This window comes from Urocitellus parryii, chromosome 2, assembly GCF_045843805.1.
Source record: "Urocitellus parryii isolate mUroPar1 chromosome 2, mUroPar1.hap1, whole genome shotgun sequence".
NCBI classification, from domain to species: Eukaryota; Metazoa; Chordata; class Mammalia; order Rodentia; family Sciuridae; genus Urocitellus; species Urocitellus parryii.
The window spans coordinates 187,505,071-187,525,790 of record NC_135532.1 but is presented as its reverse complement, the minus strand read 5'-3'; the positions used below and the strand labels follow the sequence as shown (position 1 = coordinate 187,525,790).

The window sequence follows — 20,720 nt, the reverse complement described above, 5'->3', positions numbered from 1 at the left end:
ATGTAGAAACCCTTAGTGGGCAGAACCTGAATCCAAGATGTATGCTTTATACCAAAGAAAGCTGTGAAAGATGTAGAAGGAGCAAGTATTTTGGAAGTGATTTGTATTTAGGATGACCTTGGAAAATCACTTCCTTGCATCAGTTTCCCTACCTGGAAATTGGGGAAAATCATACATGTCACTCCATGAGGTTTAAATGTTGGTTAAATTAATTATCATGTTTAAAGTAGTTAAAATAGTACCTGATACAGTGATCACTCAGTGTGTATGTGGAGTGTGGGTCTGTGTGTGTGTAAAAGAGAGTTCATTTTTTGCAGCTACAACAGAATACCTATGGTTTGGTAATTTATACAAAAAATAGGAGTTTATTTATAACAGTTCTTGAAGCTAGAAGTACACAGTGGAGGCACTGAATCTGGTGCCTGGTGAAGGCCTTCGTGTTTCTCATGGTGGAGGGTGGAAGGGCAAGAAAAAAGCATACTCTAGAAAGCCCTTATAGTAGGTACCTTAATCCAACAATAAAGGCAGAGCCTTTGTGACCTAAGCACCTTTTATCAGGCCCAACTCCAAATGCTGCTGAAATAGAGAATAATATCTAACATAAATGTTTGCAGGGGGCTCCACAGCAGTGTGTATGTCAATGTTTTGTGTTTTTGTAAGTATCTGTAATCTGAAAATTCAAAGAATTAAAGAACTCTGTGCAATAAAGTTGAGCTTTGGAATTAGAAGATTCTATTGGATGTTATTTTTCAATAAGATGAGCCCCAGGCACAATTAAATTAGGACTCCTAAATACCACAAAACTTCTTTTTTATTGTTGGTAAAGAATGAATATGAGCTGGACACAGGTCTGTAATCTCAGAGGCTCAAGAGGCTGAGGCAGGAGGATCAGGATTTCAAAGCCAGCCTCAGCAAAAGCAAAATGCTAAGTAACTCAGAAAGACCCTGTCTCTAAATAAAATACAAATTAGGGCTGGGGGTGTGGTTCAGTGGTTGAGTATCACTGAATTCAATCCCCAGTACCAAGAAAATTTTTTAAAGTAAAAGGAATGAATATGCATCAACTTTATCTCTTGGAAAATATTAATAGAAGGCATGAAGGCAACCTGACAAAGAGACAATAGAATCTTTAAGTAGAGAGTTCTGTATATTAAAATACAGACTTTTATAAGAGATAGAGTACTGTTCTAAATTTTTCACCAGGGAAATTACATAATAACAATATGTAAGTTATTAAGTACTTCCTATGTATCTGGCATTGTTCTAAATGTTTTAGTTGTATTCATTCATTTAATCCTCAAATAATCAAATCATGTCTCATAGCAAACAACTACCAATCTAGGCAATCTGGCTCATAAGAATGAACTTGTAACTAGTCTTCTTGAGGGAGAGAAAGACAACAATATATGTAGGATAGATTAAAATGAGAAGAGAGCAGGGTGTGGTGGCACATGCCTGTAATCCCAGGAATCTGGGAGGCTGGAGGCAGGAGGATCATAAGTTCAAAGCCACCTCAGCAATTTAGCAAGAGCCTGCCTCAAAATGAAAACAAAATTAAAGGGCTGGGGATATGGCTCAGCGTCCCTGAGTATCCAACTTGCTATCCTTCTGCCTCAGCCTCCCAAATTCCTGGGATTACAGGCGTGCACCATGCCCTGCCAACACTTGCTAATTTTTGGAAAGTGTTACAGTGTACAAAATAAAAAGTGTGAGTTAAAGTAGTCATTATATGTTATGGAGTCTCTTTGAAATACTGGAATGAGCTATTTTACAGACTATTCACACATCTATATCCAATAGAAGGGCATACATAGTTCAGATCCTCTGAGAAACAGATTCTATAATGGAATTTCAAGAGCAAGGGTTCTATGGAGAGATGCATGGGAAATTACAAGGGGGTGGTGGACAAACAGTCTCAGACTATGGTGGATGTCTGTCACCTATGGAAAAAAAAAGAAGAAGAAGACCATAAGTTTTAGGTCATCCAAGACTACTTGAAAAATTTTGTCTCAAAACAAAATTTGAAAAGAGCTGGGGATGTAACTCAGTGGTAGAGAACTTGCCTAGCAGGCATAAGGTCCTGGGTTAAACCCCTCACACTGCAAATTTAAAAAGAAAGAGTGAGTACCAGGAAGGAAGAGCTTCAGACTGCAGAGCAGTTCTTAGAGTCTCAGTAAAACTAATGGGGAGCCCCAGAGTGTAGATCATCCATTTGAGGAGTTTTGCATTGGACAAGAATGGCTGGACTCTGGTTCTTTGTCCTTGCCCTGTCCATCATGGTCAGTTTGTAAAGGGCACCCTGGATCCTGAAGTGCAGCAGCTGGAATCTGTCTGCTCACTGCACTTTTGGCAGCAGGGATATCTGAGCAGACACTCTCCTGACTGCCACATTGGTGTAAACAAGAGTTTGCTAGTAGGACAGAATAAAGTGTTTGCAACAGTTTATATTATGGTGTGCCATCCTCTCACACTCGGAGCTCTTTTCTCAGATGCTTAGGAAAGTTCTAACAGCCTATCCACCCCATTTATTTTCTTTCCTCATTTTATTACTTCTAAAACCACCTGTTTGGAGAAAGTCTTCCAAATTTGGATGTGATCCAGTTAAAGATACAGGGTTGGTTCCTTGTGATGTGATGACAGTATTCAAGTGACTGACTCCTTTGCTGTTCTTTTGAGCATAATTTGTTCACATGTTTAATCAGCTTTTACCACAAAGACAACACATGTGAATATGAACATATGAAAGAGGTAGTTCCAGGAACTGCTTATGTTTTAGAAAGTCTGTTGAGATTAGAATGCTTACTGAGGTTGTTGCAGCTGAGGCTAGGAATTTAGACAGAGAATTGAATCTAAATGGCTTTATATGCCTTGCTATGAAATTTTATCTGAAATTGATGGAAAATCATGCAGAGATTTTGTGCACAGGAGTGATGTGTTCAAATTCATGGTTGAGAAGCAGTAATCAGGTAGCAAAATAAAAGAGAAAAGACAGACAAATAGAGACCAATTGGGAATTTTAAATAATCATCCAGGAGAGAAATGGAGGTAGAAACTGAATATTTAAGAAGATTTTGTGATTCACTTGATGTAGAAGGATGAGAATAGGGATATAACAAGGTGACTTCATATTTAAGGTCTATATTCTTTATACTTGAAATGTTGTGGTCTGGCACAAACAGAATCAGTATCACCTGAGACATCATAAGAAATGTACAGTCTCAGTCCCCATTCCAGACTGACTGAATGAAAACTGGTTTTCTAAAAGATTTCTATATGGTTTGTACACATATGAAAGTTTGAGAAGCATTGTTCTGGATGAGGGGTCAGTAATATTTTCTGTGATGAGCCAGGTAAATATTTTAGTCTTTGTGCACATAAGTCTCTGTTGCTGCTGCTCACTGTAGCATAAAATCATTCATACACAAGAAATTATGTGGCTGTGTATAAGTAAAACTTTGAGACAATAAAATTTGAATTTCAAAGAATTTTCAGATCACAAAAGTTTGTTCTTTGCACTTTTAATAAACATTAAAAATGTAGAGTAATTCTAAGTTTGCAGCTAAAGTGACAGCATGTCAGTTTTGGCTCCTGGGCCATTTTTGATGAGTTCTTCTCTCAGTGAATGAATGAGTAATGGGGCCACTTCAAAAGCTAAGCATGTGGGAGAGCTTGTTGGTGATAGGTGTTGAGGTCCATGAGTCAGGTATTACATTGCTCTTTTTTTTTCCTTTTCAATTTAGCTTCAATTTGTAACTGACAAATACTTTTTTTATAGTTACGGAGTACAATGTTATGTTTGGATAAGCGTACACACTGTGAAATGATTATATCAATCCACTTAGCATGCCTATCATTTCACATACTTGTCTCTTTTTTATAGTGAGAGCATTTAAAATCTTGAAATGTACAATATGTTTTTATTAACTGTAGTCACTTTGCTCTGCAATAGGTTTTTGAAAACATAAAACATATTCTTTCTATCTAACTGGAGCTTTGTATACTTTGGTCAATTGGTCTCTATCCCCACCCCACAACCCTTCCCTGCCTCAGGAAGCCATGAATCCTCTCTACAAGTCTGACTTTTTTTTTTCTTTAATTCCTTACAAAAGTGAGATGTGAAGCATTTGTCTTCTGTGTCTAACTGATTTTAATTAGCACAGTGTTCTCTAGGCTCATCCGTATTGCTGCCAATGAAACACCACTTTTTAAACATCACATTTTATTGAGGGAAAAACAAGCTTAATTAGAAGGCTTTTATCATTTCCTACTGTTCCTACTGGGACATTTCACCTGTTCTTTATATTCTTCTGATACCTTTTGGCTTATCCAACAAGTTTCTTGCTAATAAGGATAGAGAAAAGAAGTCCAGCACCTTCCACACAGAAGGTATTCAGGTGGTGTCAATTGATGATGAAAGAGAGTATTTAATTCCTTATTCAATGCCTGTTTCATTTATTAATGAGGTAGAATAAATTTCAATCCAAATTATGGGAAATTTATTTATTTTTTACACTAAAGGAAAAATTCTGAAGTATCGAATCAAACATTAAAGAACATTTTAGGTAAAAGCAGAATACAGGGCCACATTGACAAGCTCTGCTGCATGTGTCAGACATGATGTGATGATACCTGTCCATTTCTTCTTTTATTCTCTTCACCTTACAGCTTTTTCCATCTCTGGTGAAAATAGCCAAGTGGTAATGATTGCCATTTCAGCAGCAGTGGCCATTATTCTCCTCACCGTCGTCATATATGTTTTGATTGGGAGGTGAGTTCTTGTCTCATTGACTGGGTTCTTTGATCATGCTTTCCTTGCTGCCCTTGATTGCTGTAAAATTTTGGTATGGTCAATAAAGTCTTTTATCAAATAACAATGTTAGCATTTGTATTCTGGGTCTTTCCTTTTCTCCTCATTTTCTTTTTTCCTTTCCTCTTAGTTTTGATTTTCTTTTTTTCCATTAATTCCTGTGCCTACTCTCCAAGCATACCACTTCTCTCTTTTGACCCCACTCCGAGTGTCTGCCTTCTTTTTCCAATTATCCCCTCCCACTTCAATAACCCTAGATTTCCTCGACACTTTCTCACCAAAAATACTGGCAGCAGCACTACGTGGCACTAATCATTACCATTGGAGACTTCACCCTTCATTCATTCTAACAGTAGTTGTTAAAAAATACTATAAACACATTCTAAGGCCATTATAAAAACTGAGCTGGAGGGGCCTGCACAGCAGGGAAGCCACTCTCCATATCTCCTCATTAGGCAGCTTTCTAGGGTCCCCAGGAAAAGAGGCTTTCTACCTAGGATTTGGAGAATGTGAAGTCAATAAACTTTCACTAAAGCATTTAATTGTTTGAGGAAAAAGCTTTACTTTTTTTGTGCCTTGCATATTCTGATCTTAGATAATCGTTTTTTACAGCATTTTTTTTCCTTATGTGTTCTGTTCCCTTGATTTACCTCTAGGTTCTGTGGCTATAACAAATCAAAACATGGTGCGGATGAAAAAAGACTTCACTTTGGGAATGGGCACTGTAAGTTTCTAAACTTGGTTTTGTTTTAGCATTTTAGTTTTAACAGTTGTTGATTTATAATTGGATAGCTTCCCCCTTGACAAAGAGAATTCAAAAGTAGTTTTATGGAAAAATAGAGTAAATTAAATTTATTTTAGAAGAAGGAAATTCATGGCTTTGCATTAAGCAATTTTTACATGGCTACATTTCAGCATACTTAAGTTAAAGTGAAGGGTAACCTGTGGTTTATATTCAAATAATGCACATGATGAGCAGTAAGAACTGTAGTCAGCTCTGCGTGGCTGAAATGCAAAGCATATCTTCAATTTCCTTATTACTAGTCCTTTGCTAAAATCTAAATGTAATATTTTTCTCTTCCTAACTGCCAAATAAATATAAACAACCTCTGTTTATGTGAAATGCTTTCCTTCATTTTATCAACCAACCAAGAAAGAGCTTGAGAATAAACTATTTATTTTGGAGTTATATGATATCCAACTGGTAGAAAAGCCAGCACTTTTCCGCTTTTCCTCCTCATTTTAAACCAACCAATTTTGTGTATTTTAATATTCTCTAAAAGTAATACTCTTTTTAGGTAACTAAGTGTTTACATCAAAAAAAAAAAGACTCATTTTCTTTTCCTTCTGGTGAAACAAATCGTTCCAGGTGTTTTGTTTTTCAGAACTATGGCTCCGCTCAGAGTGGCAATTACTAATCAGTGGCCTTAAAAGGAATAACATGTTCTTACAGCAGGAAATTAGTACAGACTACACTCATGCTCATGTGCACTAAAATATCTCAGTGCAGCTAATGTCGTCTTATAAGCATTTGCTGGCATTCACTATTGCCTCCTAAAATTACTTTCAGATCAACATGGTACTTCCTGTAAGCCTTTGGATTTATATCTAAAAAATGATAACTTTGGTTATAAACTAAGTTAAATTTGATTATTTGTTGCTAACATCTAGGATGCATGGGGTGGCTTAAAAAGGAAGTTAAAAAGAAAAAGAAGTATTTGCTAAAATATAAAGTTGTGTGAGATGAAACAATGTAAGAGTTTGCAGAATCATTGTTTGTTTTTTTCTATCCATCTCTTGCAATTATTATGGGAAAATCCACAAAAAAGCCAAAGTGCTATTATCTTAATATCAATGACACATCAATCCAAATTAGTTACATTATCAGCACAGAAGTCTTAGAAGAGTGCATAAACAAATTATAGAATACTTGTTTTCCATTTTTTGTCCCCACTGGTCCAAAGAATCTATCACAATACCCATGCATAAATTAGAACAATTGCATTCTTTGGAATTAAATCCCTCTTAGAGTTGGACAACTGATAAACATATTATCATTACAGCAAGACGATGCTGATTTGCTTAATTTTATGAGAACTATAAGTCTTCTGAATATGGTGCTTTGATAAATTCCAATCGTGAACAGGTCCTTGTGTCTCCTGTTGGTTTTTATGGTGCAGTTAGTTGAAATTTTAATTTTTAATGGATAATATCGTCATGATAGACTAACAACAACAAAAATGAAGACATTTTATCCTGGCTTCAAAAAACATAAAGTAACTTATATGCATTCATAAACTTCGTGCCTCTCGATACTACAGCTGGTTTATTTCAGACCATTTAGTTGGTATTACTTTAAAAAGCTCTAGCTATGAACTATTCCCTCCAGCCTTATTACAAATCCTATAATATTGCTTCAAAAGAAACAAAATGTGTTTCACCTTCTGAGATCCTGTCCCCCTGCCCTCTCTGGCTGGACCTTTTTACATGTTTGCTATCCTTGGGGCAATGCATGCTGGTAAAATGGAAATGTAAATTATTGTGTTTGCACAGAACGAGCTGTAAAGTAGTGCAGCTTAACACGTGTGCATGTGTTTATTATCTGGGTTTCATGACAGAGCCCAGCTACTCTGTATACTGCGCTTAATTATTGGTGTGAAGGGATTATGTGCCTTGCAACCTCAGTCTCCTGAGTCCCGGAACCTCTGGGGCGAGCAGTTAAAAATCAGCAGCCAAGCTCCCATGGTGAACAGACCATTTTACTTGGGGTATGTGTGTTTGTATTTGTATCCCCCCCCACACACACACACACAATGCTATCTGGAAGGAAAAGCAATTTGGCTTATTTTAATTACTAGAAGTGAATATGACTGACTGGGGGGGAGGTGAGTATACACTTCTCAAATTAGTAATAGAGATATTCTCTAAGGCTGATTGTTACTAAAGGATAACTCTAACAACACATTTGATGGCTTTGTAAAGTTAGTGCTTTAAAAAAATGTCTGAGATGGAGCAGTCAATTCATTTCATATACTTTGTAAATTCTGATGCCAACAAATCTTCTTGAATTGATTTTCTTAAATTCTGCAAGGTAATTTAATTATTTTAGTAATTATTTAACAAAAAAATAATAATTTTACTTAATGTTTAAAGGGTTACTTTTTTTTCCTGGAAGAGACTGCTAGAATTTTTTAACCTTACTTTTAAATCAGTAGAGGTATATCAAAATATAATATAGCCTCATTAACCTCATGTGTCTATATTAACATGTAACCAAACAGACCAAACTAAAGGAATCTAATAAGACTTTGCCTCTTAACATATTTTAGTAATTCTGTGGTTAATTGTACATTTTTTTCTTACCCCAAAGCAAGAAATGTATGATAGCTTTCCTTAATCTGTGCCTTGCTTCAAGAGTAAAATGTTTTATTACTGATAGTTATTTAGTGTAATAATAGCAATGTATAATAGACCTCTGTGTTGAAGGATGACTCTGCTGTTTTCATAAAAGAGTAAGTCAACTTTTTATTGCTAAGTACCTGAGAAAATCAATTTAGAGGATGAAGAATTTACATTGGCTTAGTTTCAGAGGTTTCAATCCATGGTCAGCTAGGGCCTGAGGTGAGGCAAAACATCATGGCAGAAGGAGGACTGCAACACAGTTGCCTACTTCTTCATGGGGGTGAGGGGGAGATGGGCTGGGGATGAGATATGCCCCCACCCAATAACCCACCTCTTCTAACTAGGCTCTACTTCCTAAAATTTCCATCATCTCCAATATCACTAGCAACTGGGAAACAATCCTTCAGCACATGAGTCTTTGGGGGACATTTATGATTCAAATTATAACAACATGAAAGAAGTAGGCAAATAATCTGTCAGCTTAAAATAAATGTTATTTGTGAGCCCAAACTCTAAAACTGAAAAACCTCAATAATATTAATAGTTGTAAATAGGACTAGGGATGTGACTTAGTGGTAGAGCATTTTCCTAGCATGTGCCAGGCCCTAGGTTCCATCATAAGCACCAAGGGGAAAACTGTAAATAAATATTAACAATGAAAATACTAAATACAAAAAGAATCACCGTTATTCATTGATCACTAAGTACACTAAATGCTTGCATTTGTGTAGTAAATTTTCTCCTTGCCATATGAGCTTACCTATCCAAGCCAGAAAAACTCCCCAAAGTGGAGTTCTCATTTTAAAAGCTCCATCGTTAGTCCTTTGCTCAAAGCACAAGCCAATACTTAAATTTCCCCATTCCCGTGGGATGTTGACTTACTAGATAGTGGTGTCTTTTCAAATTATCCACACCATGCCTCAGGCTGGAGGGTGCTGCTCTCCTATAGCAGCAGCCTGGACACCAGAGAAGCAGCAGTGTGCATTATCAGCCTTTGTTCTGCATCCCAGTTAGTTTGCTCCTCACCCTCCCATTCCAGTTCTGCTGCCTCAAAGTCATCTGAAGAAGGAGCTGAGGAAAACAGTTTTTACACCTGTCCCTGAGAGTCCCTAGTTCTTTTATTGTGCCAAAGGCTTTTTAGGACAACTGATGAGAGTGGTTTAGTACAAAAGACAAAATTGACTCAAAGGTATCATTGGCCAATAGAGTGTTCAGTTGCCATTCTGTTCATGAAATCTTCCATTATAAAGCAATATTGAAAACTGTAATGTCTGATTTTATTTGTTGAGTTAAAAGAAAAAAAATCTTCAATAACTTATGTAATGAATGAAAAATATATAACTATCAAGCATCCATGTTCCCTGATAAAGCATTGTTATCAATGTTACCAAAATTAAAAGTATAATTGGGTTGGGGTTGTGGCTCAGCAGTAAGTAGAGTGCTTGAATAGCATGTGTAAAGCCCTGGGTTCAATCCTTAGCACCGCATAAAAATAAATAAATAAAATAAAGGTATGTGTCCAACTACAACTAAAAAATAAAGATTTTTTTTAAAAAAGTACAATCAAAATTATTAGTGGATATACAGTGAGCCTTAAACTGCAGTTTTCATTAATGACAATCTTTTTATGAAATTTAACTGATCTCATCAAATTGAAATTTCTTTCAGAAATAATTCCAAATTATCTGAGTTATTTTTCTAAATGATAGCAAGTTCACTGGTATCATTTGTCTTTGATATTTTAATTACAGAACATCATGAAAAATTTCACCTTCAGAAAAATTTAATAAATAAATATATAACAAGGGAGATTAGTATCTAATAAATAATTAGTATCTAATAAATATATACATAATTTATGTTTGGAACATAGTTTCTTATCACAGTTATTAAGCTTATAAAAAAATGCTTATATTGCCTTTATGTCAAAAAGCTATGTAAGATTTTAGCTTATGGATAGTACATTGGTGTGTTTATACCCATACCCACAGATGAAAGTTGATCAATAATTTCAGTAGGTGATTTTGATTGTGAATGTCCATAAAAGCTATATACTATCAAATAGTTGATTTACCCTTTTAAGATCCACTTTCTTGTATGTCAATTCTCCTTCTAGTGTCTTTGCAGAGAAAAATCCTCATGTGGCTCTTTATCTTTCATTGTGAATAAGTTTTCTTAAATTTTAAACATGTGGGTCAAAAATCTCAGTTTCTATTATTTTTTATTATTATTTCTATTATTTTAGTTTATTCACAGAAAAAAATAAGATTTGTTGTACCATATTGGGATGGAGAATTTCTTAGCCAATATTTTATCATAAAATTTGCTCAGTTTAAAGTTTTATAAATCTCACTAAAATAATGCCTTTTCCCTTAAACAGTAAAACTTCCAGGTCTCAGAACTTATGTTGACCCACATACTTATGAGGACCCGACACAAGCAGTTCATGAGTTTGCTAAGGAATTGGATGCCACCAACATATCCATTGACAAAGTTGTTGGAGCAGGTAAGTACCTCAATAATCCCACTACTGACCTAGGATGGTAATCACAAGTTTTCAATAAGAATGCTACCTGAGATTGATCATTTTTTGTTGCCTGAGTATATTGCAAGGGAAAGTGGCATTTCAGATTTCATGATCAAAGACAGGCAACAAATAAAAGGGGTATTTAATGGTAAGTAATGATTTCAAAGGTGCCAGACTTACAGACTCTCAGACCTGGCTGCCTTTTATTTATTGAATTTCAGAGGCGGCAGCAGCCATGACTCAGTCTTCTCATGGCCACGCTGATCATGTGTCATAAAGCTATTTGACTAAGTAGGGGTAACAGGATAAAAGTGTGTCTCACTTTAAACATGTGTGGGAATTGAAATTTATTTTTGAATTTCAATACCTACTTTGGAATTAAAAGAGCAAACAACAAAAAATAAAATCCTGACACACTTTGCATAAATTTTATCACAGCTATTTTGAAAGGATATTTTAAGTAACATGAACTACTTCATTTTAATACTTTCTTGACTTTATATAGTAAATTTATTTGGATTAAAGTTGTCTTTATGCACATTTTTTGTTATAATCATTAAATTTAGTTAACTCAATTATACATTTATTATCAAAAATCCATGGGGTGATTAATAATAGAAGTTGCATTTTTCTAATACAAATTTCAGCTATGTATTGAATAATGGTATTTTATGTATTTGCACACAACACATGGATAACCATAATATATGGCAACATGCATAAAAATAAAACCACTATTCAAAAGCAAAAATGAACTATGCTCAATAACAAAGAGATTTGCACCATCATCTCACCCTTTAATATTTCTATCAGAACAAAACTAGTTATGTTGATGAAGTGAGAGTCTGAGGAATTAACTCATTAAATTATGCATAACCTATTAGATCACATTTTCTGCAAGTACTATATTTATATATTTATGACTGATGCTTCTTTGCACAAATGTGCATGTAATTGCCTCTATGGTTTCTGTATGCCACAACAATATTTAAAATTCAAGCAATAGTTTGTATGCAAAAGGGAAAATTTGAGTAATTTATATTATCTAAATAAAATGATGATTTTCTAAAGCTTCTTTTCTGATTTTCTTCATGTCTTATTCTCTTAAAAACTCACATGTACAGGCAATATTAAAATATGAAACCAGTGCTCAAGGAAAGGAAACTGAAGTAGGCGCTTCTTTCTTTACCATCTAAGATCAGATCACATACACTTTCACCGTGCTTCTAACCCAGTGCCAAAGCAGACATATGTCAATTACTCTGTTTCATGGGTGCAGTCCTGCTTCGTGCTCTGGGATGCAGAAGGTTTTGTCTGGCTGGTTTTAATGCTGCCCCACAAGAGTGCACTGTTCTCCAGCATGGGAACTGCAGTATCACAAATTGCATGAGGTCTTTGCACCCTTAACTGGAGGCTGATAGAAGATAAAAAACTCACTTATACTCAACCAGTGTCCAGAAGGCCAGACAGACATCACTGCAACCTTGGAATCTGAAGCCCTCTGCACTGGTAAAAGATTTATGCAAAGTCATATTGACAGAGCCAGATAGCCAGAACACAGAGTTGTGACAAAGCACACTTATGAAAAATTGTATCTGATAAATGATAAATGTGATAAGCAGAGGTCAACTTACACTGAAGCACTTAATAATCCCCAATGCTCATTAAGGATCAGAAAAATATCTTCTTTGTTCTTTCTCTCTTCAGATATATTTGTGAATAATCAGACACATGGCCCATATTCAGGCTTTGGCAGAAAATATGTGTATTTACTATACTCAGAGCAATAAAGCTATGCCTATACGATTCACAAATTGGTAGATCTTTAAGGTCGGTTAAATTAATGCAATATGTAACACACATACAACTCTAGACTGCTTGGACTAGCTTTGGGAGAGATGGTCATTACAAGATAGAATATGGAATTGCAACTTTAAAAGTTACCAATATCTTAACTTGTTTTGGTAACATTTCAAATATATACTAAAATAGGAAAAATTGTATAATAATATAATGAATGTGGATGTGCCAATTTCTATAACAATACTTTCAAGAAAAAATAACTCATAATAATCTTTCTAATTTATTTTTGTTTACTTTTGTGGTAACAGGAATGGAACCTAGGGTTTCCCACATGGTAGGTAAGGGATCTATCTCTGAGTTACACTATAGCCCTTCATGCCAAACTTGTTTTATGAATATTTACCTACATTTTAACCCTTTTAGTTTAAAAAATAAATTTATGTATGTTATTTATAAAAATGTTTAACAATTATATAAATTAAATAGCAACCATCTTTTATTCTTAGAATAAACATTTTAGGCGAGGACAGTAATTTCATAGTTAACTAAACTTATAGAAAGAATATATGTATACATATGGTGTGTGTGTCTCTCTGTGTGTGTGTTGTGTGTGTATTATGTATGGGGGTTGGTTCTCTAATTTTCTGTGGAAGATTTTATATGGATTAATAAGTGATACAGAAATTCTTACTTAAGTGTTTGATCTTGAGAAAAATCATACCCATAGTGCATATGACAAAATAAAATTGAGCCATGAATTAACTATCTTAAAGTAGCAATTTTGTTTTAGTGAGGAATTAATAATGATTAAAATTCCTAGTTTTATCCCTTAATCCAATCACTTTTCAAGTTTAAAGCCTGAAAATTTCTGAAGAAAATGTTTATTATGCCTTTAATTTACATGATACTTAACTTTATTAGCCCTTTCAGCTAAGTATTACTGTCTCCATTTCAACAGATGAGAAAAAAAAATAACTGAGCATTGGAATGACTAAGGTCACACAAAAATGAGAAACCATAATGTGGTTTATTCAAAGCCCAGTCTGGACACTAAAACACAGCACTGCCTTTTTAGGATTGTTGTGAGGATTAAATGAGGTAGTTCATGTACAACACTCCCCTGAAACACAAGCTGTGTTCAGTACATATTTTTATTATGCTTCTCTCAGTAAAGTAGTCAAGAGTGGGCTCTTATGCTACTGTCAGAGAGGGTCATTCTACTTAAACAAACAAATGACAAAACACAATATGTGGTGGCTGTGATTTTAGTTAGAAATGTTAGAATATAAATTTTCATTCTTTTAAAAGGTTTCCTTCTTGCAGAGTAATTGAAAAAATATAAAACTTTGTTAGATGGAAATATTGGGAATTATGTTTGCCCACTCTTTCTAAACTTTCTCAGCACAGTACTTTTAAATAAATGTAAAGATAATGAAATTAATACTTAATATATCTATCTTATATATTGGTGATGTTTTCTGGTATATATCTGATCAAAAAAATCACTTACTAATTTTTAAAATTTAGCATTACTGAAACACCATTTTGTGAGTTTTGAAGCAGGTATACATATGTCATTTCTAGGTGTTTCACTTAGAGATTATAATTGACTCACTTGAATTTTAAGTTCCTGCCATTTATTTCTCAAGTGAGGCAAAATGTTTCTTACAAAAGGCTTACCTTACAGATATTTATGCACTGTGACACTGTTATGGTTTGGATTTGATGTGTCCCTCAAAATCTCACATGTGAGACAATTCAAGAAAGTTCAGAGGAGAATTATTGGATTGTGAGAATCTTAACCCAATCTTAACCCTGATAGGGATTAACTTTATGATAACTGAAGGCAGGTAGGGTGTGGCTGGAGGAGGTGGGTCCCTGGGGCTGTGAATTTGGAGTATATATTTTATATTTGGAGAGTGAAGTCTCTCTCTGCTTCCTGATCACCACATGAATTGCTTTCCTCTACCACCCAATCATACCATGATATTCTGCCTCACCTTGAGCCCCAAAGGAATGGAACCTAGCCTTCTATGGACTAAGACCTCTGAAATCCTGAGCCCTCAAATAAACTTTTCCTCCTCTACAGTTGTTCTGTTCAGGTCCTTCAGTCATAGCAGCAAAAAAAGCTGACTGAAACAGACATAAACCTCATCATCACCACCATCACCGTAACTCTCTTCTATTAATATAGAATTTGACATTTTATAAAGCACCTTCGTATTCATTTGTCCATTCTATCTAAACAGAAACTCTTAAGAGGTAGAATAGATGATTTAATCTTCTTAAGGTGCATCTGAACTCCAAGAAGTAAATAGACCAGCACTTAGATGTCACTTACTGCATGTTTGGCACTATTCCAAGGGATCTACATACATTGCTTCTTTTAATGTATAACCATCATATGAAGTAGATAACAACTGGTGTATTTATGTTATAAATAAGAAAATGGAAACACAGAGAGGTTAAGATATCCACTTAAAATCACAAAGCTAATAGGGAACTGAGAATATTTAGATCCTAGGTAATTGGACTCCAAGATTCATGCTCTTAACCATGCTTTTGTACTATCTCTTCTGTTAACTGACAAGTGATATGTCATTAAATAATGATGACAATCAAATTCCAAAACATAATCCTTTTTACAAGGTAATAATGACAGAACTTTAGTTAAAAAAATAAAGTTTATTATGAATACCTTTTATGGTTTTCTCAAACTTAGTGTTTGTACAAAGTGAAGTGGAGCTCTCTGATAACATTCAGATAACCCTATGTAAGAAAAGGACTATTACTCTTGCTTATTGATTCTGAAAATGATTTCCTGGTAACTCACCATAGTAACTCTCCTTCTTATAGTATTTCCACAACTTCATATGTATTCTCTCTTGGAATTAGCAAAGTCAGTAAACTTTTGCAAGTTCTGCTCCCCACTTCTCTCCATAATCCTACAGAACAGGATAGCTGGCAAATGGTTATCTTCTCCCTACTTCTTCAAAGAGAGGAACCTAGTGCTGTCTTGTATACCATCACCTCTCTGTGTTTTTCACAGTGATTACTACATTGTTGCCAACTGATAGTTGTTTGTCACATGAGTGCTTCAGTGAGTGCTTTTGGACTTTAACTTTGCCAAGTTGCAGCATGAGTCATATAGTTGGAAACTAAGAAAGGGTTAAGATAGGGCAAGTTGGGCTGGGGATGTGGCTCAAGTGGTATCTGCTCCCCTGGCATGCGTGGGGCCCGGATTCGATCCTCAACACCACATACAAACAAAGATGTTGTGTCCGCCGAGAACTAAAAAAAAAAAAAAAAAAATTAATATTCTCTCTCTCTCTCTCTCTCTCTCTCTCTCTTAAAAAAATGGGGGGGGGCAAGTTTCCTGAAGAGAGGAAAGTCATTTGTAGTCATGCAGTTGGTAAAGCCACAGGACCTCTACTTTTGTGAGGCAAACCACTTAGTAAGATTGAAAAAAAATGGGGGGAGAGTCATTTCACTTCTCTCTGAGATATAGGGTATGAAGGTCATAGAAATCTCAAAGTGAGAAGATGAGACCAAGAAAATTATTTAAGTCTATAGACATCCAAAAATGTCTATAATGTTGATTATGTACTTAACCTATTTCAGAAAGAAAAAAAAATTCTCAATGCTGGAAGTCATTTTTAATTTGGTGCACAAGAGATCTAACAATCCACATAGTATTAAGAGTTGTGAACAAGGAGTATTCTATGGGTAGCGCTACACTACCTGTGACTGTCATTAAGGCAGCTGTGGGGACCGAAAAATGAATGTGACAGATCTCTGTGGAAGCTCAGAATCTAGTGACAGAGTGACTGGCAAATCTCAATACCAATGTATATTTATGGAGGGAAGGCAAAGCCCATCCTGTTCTGGCAATTTATATCAAAGAGATTAGCAACACCACACATTCAACCCAGTCTGGATTAATTGTACATTTAGGACATCTTCTTCATGGAGGACACAGAATCTAAAAAACATTTTTATAGTGATTCTTTCTATTAAGACATACTATGTTTTATTTGATACTGTTATATTATTGTTCTCCCAGAAGCCCAGATAACTTTATAGCTGGTATGGCCATCATGCAACACACCAATAGTCCAATAAAATGAATTGATAACAGATGCTTTCTTTCTCATTTTCACAGAGCCTGAGTATATACACAAATTGGATATCTTGGTAAAAAAAAGAATAGTCAGAAACATATGAAGTTCAATCCAATGTTTAACCCATAATATCTGTTCTTGCCTGTTGATTATTCTGGAATATTGTTAGCTCTTACCATGAAGGGTAAAGAGTTTGATAGATAACAGCTTTCAACTTCTTTCCTCTTGTTTTTTTATTTTTTGTATCACATTTTTCATAGTATGACACTTAAAAATATATGGAGCTTCTGACAGGGTCCATTTTCCCAGTGGGATGTGGATGTCCTGGAATTTCCTAGGCAGTCTCTCTTTACCATCTTCCAGAATAATTTGGAGGTCTACTGTACATCTTTTGGGTCAAAACATAAGTATTGCAGTAAAATTATTTAAAGCACACAATTATTATATAGTGATCATTTTTTATTATATAATTCCTTACATTTTGCTTTTCTTCTGCATTTTAACAGGTGAATTTGGTGAGGTATGCAGTGGTCGCTTAAAACTTCCTTCAAAAAAAGAGATTTCAGTGGCCATCAAGACCCTGAAAGTGGGCTACACAGAGAAACAGAGGAGAGACTTCCTGGGAGAAGCAAGCATCATGGGACAGTTTGACCATCCCAACATCATTCGATTGGAAGGAGTTGTTACTAAAAGTAAGTAAAGTCACAAGACCTGCTTTTGTGTGTGCTGAGCAGAGGTGGTTTAAGCCCCAATTCAATCATTTAATTTTTTTGATTTTTTTTCATAACTATCTTTAGTTCTGGAACTGGTGTGTAGCTCAGTGTTAGAACACATGCTCAGCACATGAAATCCTTGGTTCCGTCTCTAGTACCACCAAAACCAAATTGAAAGAGAAAGTATCTTTAGAATCTTTAAACTTATCATAAAAAAGATCAGTTTAGGATTAAAATGCCTTTCTTTGACAATAGAGCTAAAGTATTTAACTAGTAGTATATTGTCAATGTTAGTCTACATTTTAAAAATCTTGGGAAAAAATCCATTGAAATGAGAGGTTGAGCTATTTAAATATACTGGTTCAAAGAGAGTCTAAGAGAGAATTGTGAGAATGTCCTAGAATGTAGAGTTGTGAGGTAAAACAATGACTCAGTTTCCACAGGACTTCTAGCTAGCTCAGCTGTGTCTTTTACTGTTCACCAGCTTCATTTCAGCTTCCAGATCTTTACCCTCTTAACCCTCTGCATTTAGGAAAATTATAGGCGTCTTGGGAATGCTTCTGAGCTGTAAAGATTGAAATCACTGTAGACCCAAGGTCTTTTTTGGTTCTCTGTAGATTTCAAATTGTTCTAATCTAGAGTCCCAGGTGGATTCTTGACTGCTCTGGGGAAGCTCTGGCTCACAGCCTGTGATAGAGATCTGAATTTATTTCCATGATGGTTTCTCCAGCCAAGCTCAAAAGGGATCCCATGAGGCATATCTGTGATTTTTGGATCCAATCCCAATGGAAACCTCTTGAGAATGCTCTGGGACTTTTTTTCCTCATGATTGTAGAGTCTAGGATGAAGAATAGTGAAATTGGCAGCAGACTCCTTACAGTGAAAGACAACATATGGCAGGGAATTTGGCATCCTTTAGGGGATATTTCATTGGCACCATATTTACATACTCTATCGTTACCAACAGACATTATTCATTATATTTTTTCACAATGTTATTTTTCTTTAATATTACATACAGCACTTTCCAAATGGCACTAATACCTATTCTCACATTAGTGTGACTAAAAAGGCATTTCCTTCTTCATGGGGGCATGGTATAATTGAAATATACTTTGATTTCCTTTTGAGTTCTCATATAAAATAAACAGAATAAAGAACTTAACAATGTGGAATGATTTAACCATAGACTATGCCCATGTTAACTCTTATAAGAAGTATGTCTTTCTTGCCTCTGGACTTCTAAAAAATCAGACAATTTTAGTAGTAATGCTGAAATAATTTCTGATGATTTTTTTTCTTTTTAAAATTAATAATTAATTAAAGATACTGATAGGAGTGGTAAGGATTGAGAAAATTGTTCTTTTGAGGAAAGACCATACTGTTTTATGTCTATTGAATTATAGTATCAGATATCACTAGGATTTTATGACATTTAGCCATTTAATGTTCTCCATGACATCTTTACTATGTAATTATCCTTCAGATCCAAAGTCCCACAAAAAAGAGAAAATTCATATGTATTAATATGGCCATTCTTCTTTCAATATTTACAAGCTTTCTTTTATGAAGTGCCTGTTATGGGACTAACTTTGTATCATGGCCTTATTCCATTGTCACTTCTTCCTCTGAATTAGATATGACCTTTTCCTTTTTACATTTGAGCAAACAACTATAATACAAGGGTGCCGTGACCCCTCGCCAGCAAAGGAAACACGACACAGGATTCTTCCTTCAGCAGTTTATTCAGGCCTTTGTTTTGACATGTCTTTTAGCTTGTTTCTCCCTCTACTCCCGTGTGCCCCAGCCTTAATAAAGCAGATAAAGCCCCAATGCACAACTGCCACATGGACTTTTCTCATAGGGTGCCAAGTCACAGCGTGCCAACTCATTCTGATAAGGAGTTGTTTGTCACAGACTACAGCGGAGACCAGCGCCATCTTGTAATGGCGGCCACAGTACACAGAAACGGCTCACCACACAAGGGTAGCTTGTCTAGAAGTTGTTAGAGATACGTTAGGAACGTACTCTACGCATTTTACCTCTATTCCCTACTTTGTAAACAAAAGCAGATTTCTGTGCTTTATTCTTGCATGTCACTATTTTTTTTAAATTTCCTGGTTTTTAAAAGCTTTCCTAACAAGTGGGTCATAGCAAGGCATCCTTCAAACTTTAAAAGATTTCTGGTGATAATTAATTATAGTCTATACCTAAAGCAAAATATAAACTCTAAAGAGGGCAAAAGTAGGGATTAAAGTAAAATCTGGATCATGGTAGTTAACTTAGTTTGTCAATGTTGAGGAACAAACAATTGATTAATGAGGGAAGGAAGGAGGGATAGGAAGAAGGAAAAAGAAAAGGAAGGAAGGAGGGACAGAGAGAGAAAAGAGTGAGTAGTATCTTTATAAATAGGTTTTTCTTTAGTGTTTTAATAATTAAAGTTATTGCATTTTTCAAAGTCGTGCAGTTATGTGATGGAAGTCTTACCTTTTAGCTTAAACAGAATCATTACCTAACTTCTCCAAAGCCTACAACTAAGTAAAGAATATGGTAAAAGTCACTATCAAACTAAATATCAGCTTTAAATTTAAGCTTACTCATAGCTCTATTATTTTAACAAATGTAAATTGGTATTTTTGTTGCCAATGTTCTGAATTGCTTAAAATAACCCTTCATATTTTGCTGTTCCCTCAAAATATGTTTACTGAAAATAAGGAAATTATCATAATAACATTATCATAATTACTGTAGCAAATTTTCTTCCGATAAAAACATAAAATAATTAAGTATGAAAATGGTATTCAGAAAAAATTCAATGAAACAATCCCAAGAAAAAATGCAGAAAAATATGCATTAAGAAAAAGAATGACTTTTAAAAATTGCAAGTATTATGCATTAGACATCTTATTCATGTCTGATTCTGGAACTTTCTAATATGGATCACAAGTGCCTTATACATAAAGTAAAAGTTCTAAACTTGATATTTCTCCCTGGTCAAGTAAGTATGTAAGAAGCTGCCAAATCCGACTATACAAATCCCAGTCATCTCATATATTGTAAACATAATAGAGTATTAGACTCAGAATTAGATTTTGAACTCCTTAGTGGCGTATTTAAAAGCTCTAAGTCTGGCACCCTATAATAACAGAGAGGAAATAGAATTCTTTACAATAAACTTAATATGTTGCATTTAATATATAAACATGACAATTTTGTCTCCAAAAGGAGTTATTTATTCTATTCCTGTTATTATAGTTTTTGAAAGTATACCACTTCTAAAAAAAATCAACTTGCATAGTTCAGATACACATGAACACACAAATACACAAACAAATATACACACGAGT

The 20,720-nt window shown here is 34.9% G+C and overlaps 1 protein-coding gene across 2 annotated transcripts in view; it reads left to right on the top strand.

Annotated features, from left to right (window-relative positions):
* Positions 1–20,720, top strand: part of Epha3 (EPH receptor A3) — a 342,530-nt gene that overhangs the window by 272,104 nt on the left and 49,706 nt on the right. For both annotated transcript variants that reach the window (XM_026393990.2, XM_026393989.2), the window contains exons 8-11: positions 4,666–4,768; positions 5,464–5,531; positions 10,590–10,715; positions 17,167–17,352. In XM_026393990.2, the coding sequence (XP_026249775.2) occupies positions 4,666–4,768; positions 5,464–5,531; positions 10,590–10,715; positions 17,167–17,352 (483 nt within the window). The remainder of the gene's footprint in view (positions 1–4,665; positions 4,769–5,463; positions 5,532–10,589; positions 10,716–17,166; positions 17,353–20,720) is intronic.